Here is a 2626-nt window from a genome sequence, read left to right as displayed (position 1 = left end):
ACAATTAAATGCCAACATTTACAATAATTTGAGAAAGCCTTTGTAGTCTGTCAAAACAGACAAGACAAAAATCCCAAGATTGTTCATGACTAGAAAGACTGAAAACTAACGTCTTCAACAGGATAAGGGTTATCTACCAACTATTCCCAGGGAAAAAAAAAAATCAGGCTTTATGGTAAAATTTAGAAGCACTTGCATCAATACAAGGGGCAAGATAGGGATGCCCCCGTCAACGACACTATTCAACCTGGACTTGGAGTAACATCCAATAAAAAAAATTAAGGAAAAATAACATGTAAGAGACTTGTCAAAAAAAAGAGATAATATTCTCATTGTTTTGGAGATATTATTGTCTTTATTAGTTAAGTAAAACATCTATAGATAGGCCATTAAAGAAATGAAATCATTTTTCTGGACACCAGATCAACATAACAAATTATTTCTATATGCCAGGAATAACGTACAAAATATATTCAGGATCTTAGAACTATCAACACAAAGTTTATAGTCCTTAAACTTTTCCAGCACAGGAGAATTATATGAAAAATATATGGGAAGAATGGAAAAGAGTTGGTTCCTTTGGGGAACCCCCCCCCCCGAACCTAGCAATAGAGTTAAACCATTTGATAGCCTTCTCATAAAAAAAGGAGGGCACATATCATCGCTCCTCATTCTGTGTGTTTGTAGCCAACAAACATTTGTCCACATACACCTATTTGTTAGATTCTCCAAAAGCGTCTACAGCCACTGAGAGGTCAAAATGGCAAAGTTGTCATAAACTAGCATGCACACTAGGGCCAAAATACATTAGGCAAAAACCAAAACAAAACAAAAGTAATTACTCTAATTTGGAAAGAAGAGGTGCTGTGGTAGAGTGCTGTGGAAAGGATGGGTTTTTAGAAAAAGTGCTGAAGTTGAGGTTTGAAGCAAAACTAGGGAGAATGCAGCTACTTAAGGGCAACATTTATAGAGAAAACAACCTAAGCAGCATGTCAGATGTCTAAAAGTACACTGTACGTAAAACAGCATTTCTTTGCTTCTGTGACTTCCTTCCAGATGTTTTGTTCCACCACCATTGATCCACAATTTTGCAATGCAGCTTCCATCAAAAGAGCATCTGTCCATTATTCATGCTTGGTGATTCTTGCAGGTTGTGCAAAGTACACACAGCGCTCTTAAAAGACTCTTTTAAGGTCTCTACCAGGTGGCTAGGGGGTGTGGGTTCAGTTCATTCCTGGAACAGCCGTCTCCGGGCCTTGCGAGAAGGACCCGGAGGGCGCTGGGGGCGCGCGTGGGGACCCGGACTCGGAGAGGGAGGGAGAGGTTGGAGTGGCGAGTTGGGGAAGGGCTCCAGAAGGTGGACGTCCAGGTTGAAGTAGCGGAAAGAAGAGCGTCTCTCTGGACTAGGAGTGGGGGCCCAAGACCAGGGCTCTGATACCTGGCCCACAGGGTAGGGGGTGGTCACGCTTCCCGCGCAGGGGCGGAGCCCAGCGACGGAGCCGGCTGCAGGGTCCATCCGAGGCGACAGGAACGCGGGGTCCGCGTCTTCCTCATAGGCCTCTTCTTGGGGGGCCATCTGTGGGACAGATGCACAGAAGAATCCTTGCTCGACGGCGACGTCGTGCCCGGGCGCGCCCAGGAAAGCGCCGGGTTCCAGGCCGACAAGCGAGTGGCCCTGCTCTCCTGAGCGCAGGAGGGCCTCGGGGACCAGCAGCAGGGTGAGCTCTCCGACAGACACTTGCAGGACCGACGTGGGCTCGGGCTCCAGCACCAGGTCGACGTCGTCCAGGGGCACTTGCAGGGCACAGCCCTCGGCCAGAACCACCACCGAGGTGAGGGCGCCGGCGGCCGGGGGCCCCTCCAGGCCTTCCAGGCCTGCAAGCTCCTCGGTTCGGCTGCGCTTGGCGGGGCCGGGTCCTCCGGTCGACGGTCCGGGACAGGGCGCAGGGTAGGCGCTGGGGCTGCGGGGCCGGCTGCCCATCACCTGGACGGCGCTGCGGGTGGCGCTGCCGGGGCCTGGCGGAGGGCGTGAGGGGCTGGGTCCTGCACGCAGTGACAGGTCTCGACGACAGGTGAGGCGGCGAGGCGCGGCGGGGCGCGGCACGGCGCGACGCAGAGTGAGTGCCCGGGAGTTCTGGGGGCGCCTCCCGGGAGACCCTCAGTCCAGGTTCTCGTGGCGCAGCACGCGGCGCAGGGCTTGGCCTTAGGCGTTGGAATCCCAGGCTCCTCACACGGACGGATTTGCGCCAATGATATTGCAAGTGACGCCGGCGGAACCAAAGTCGCAAAATGTCACGCTAAGCCCCGCCCCCACGGAGGCTTCGCCCCTTAGAATTCGCGGTATCTGTGCAGCCCGGTAGCCGAAGCTTTGCGTAAAGAGATACTTTTATAGGCCACTAGGAGGCAGAACAATGATGCCACTCTAGGGGCTGGCTTCCAGTGTCAAGATCTTGACCTTCCTTGAGTGGATCCCAAATAAGGACGACCTTAATTGGAAAACTGATTAAGTTTCAAGTCCCACCAGTGTGACGCTGCACCAGGACAGCGAGATGTAAGGCCCTCCTCCTCCGAAGCCCCGCCCCGGAAGTGAATATCGCTTTTCCTTCGGTTGAATAGTGGGAAGAGT

General features: G+C 52.4%; 1 protein-coding gene across 1 annotated transcript; it reads right to left on the bottom strand.

The window, feature by feature from the left end:
* Nucleotides 1-599: 599 nt before the first annotated feature.
* On the bottom strand, nucleotides 600-2151 carry LOC123576176 (proline-rich protein 23A-like). The gene has a single exon (XM_045437124.1). The coding sequence runs from the start codon at nucleotides 1979-1981 to the stop codon at nucleotides 1229-1231; it is 753 nt and encodes a 250-aa protein (XP_045293080.1). The 5' UTR covers nucleotides 1982-2151; the 3' UTR covers nucleotides 600-1228.
* Nucleotides 2152-2626: the final 475 nt, after the last annotated feature.

This window comes from Leopardus geoffroyi, chromosome C2 (assembly GCF_018350155.1).
Source record: "Leopardus geoffroyi isolate Oge1 chromosome C2, O.geoffroyi_Oge1_pat1.0, whole genome shotgun sequence".
In the NCBI taxonomy this organism is placed as follows: Eukaryota; Metazoa; Chordata; class Mammalia; order Carnivora; family Felidae; genus Leopardus; species Leopardus geoffroyi.
This window is presented reverse-complemented; position numbering and strand designations above follow the sequence as displayed.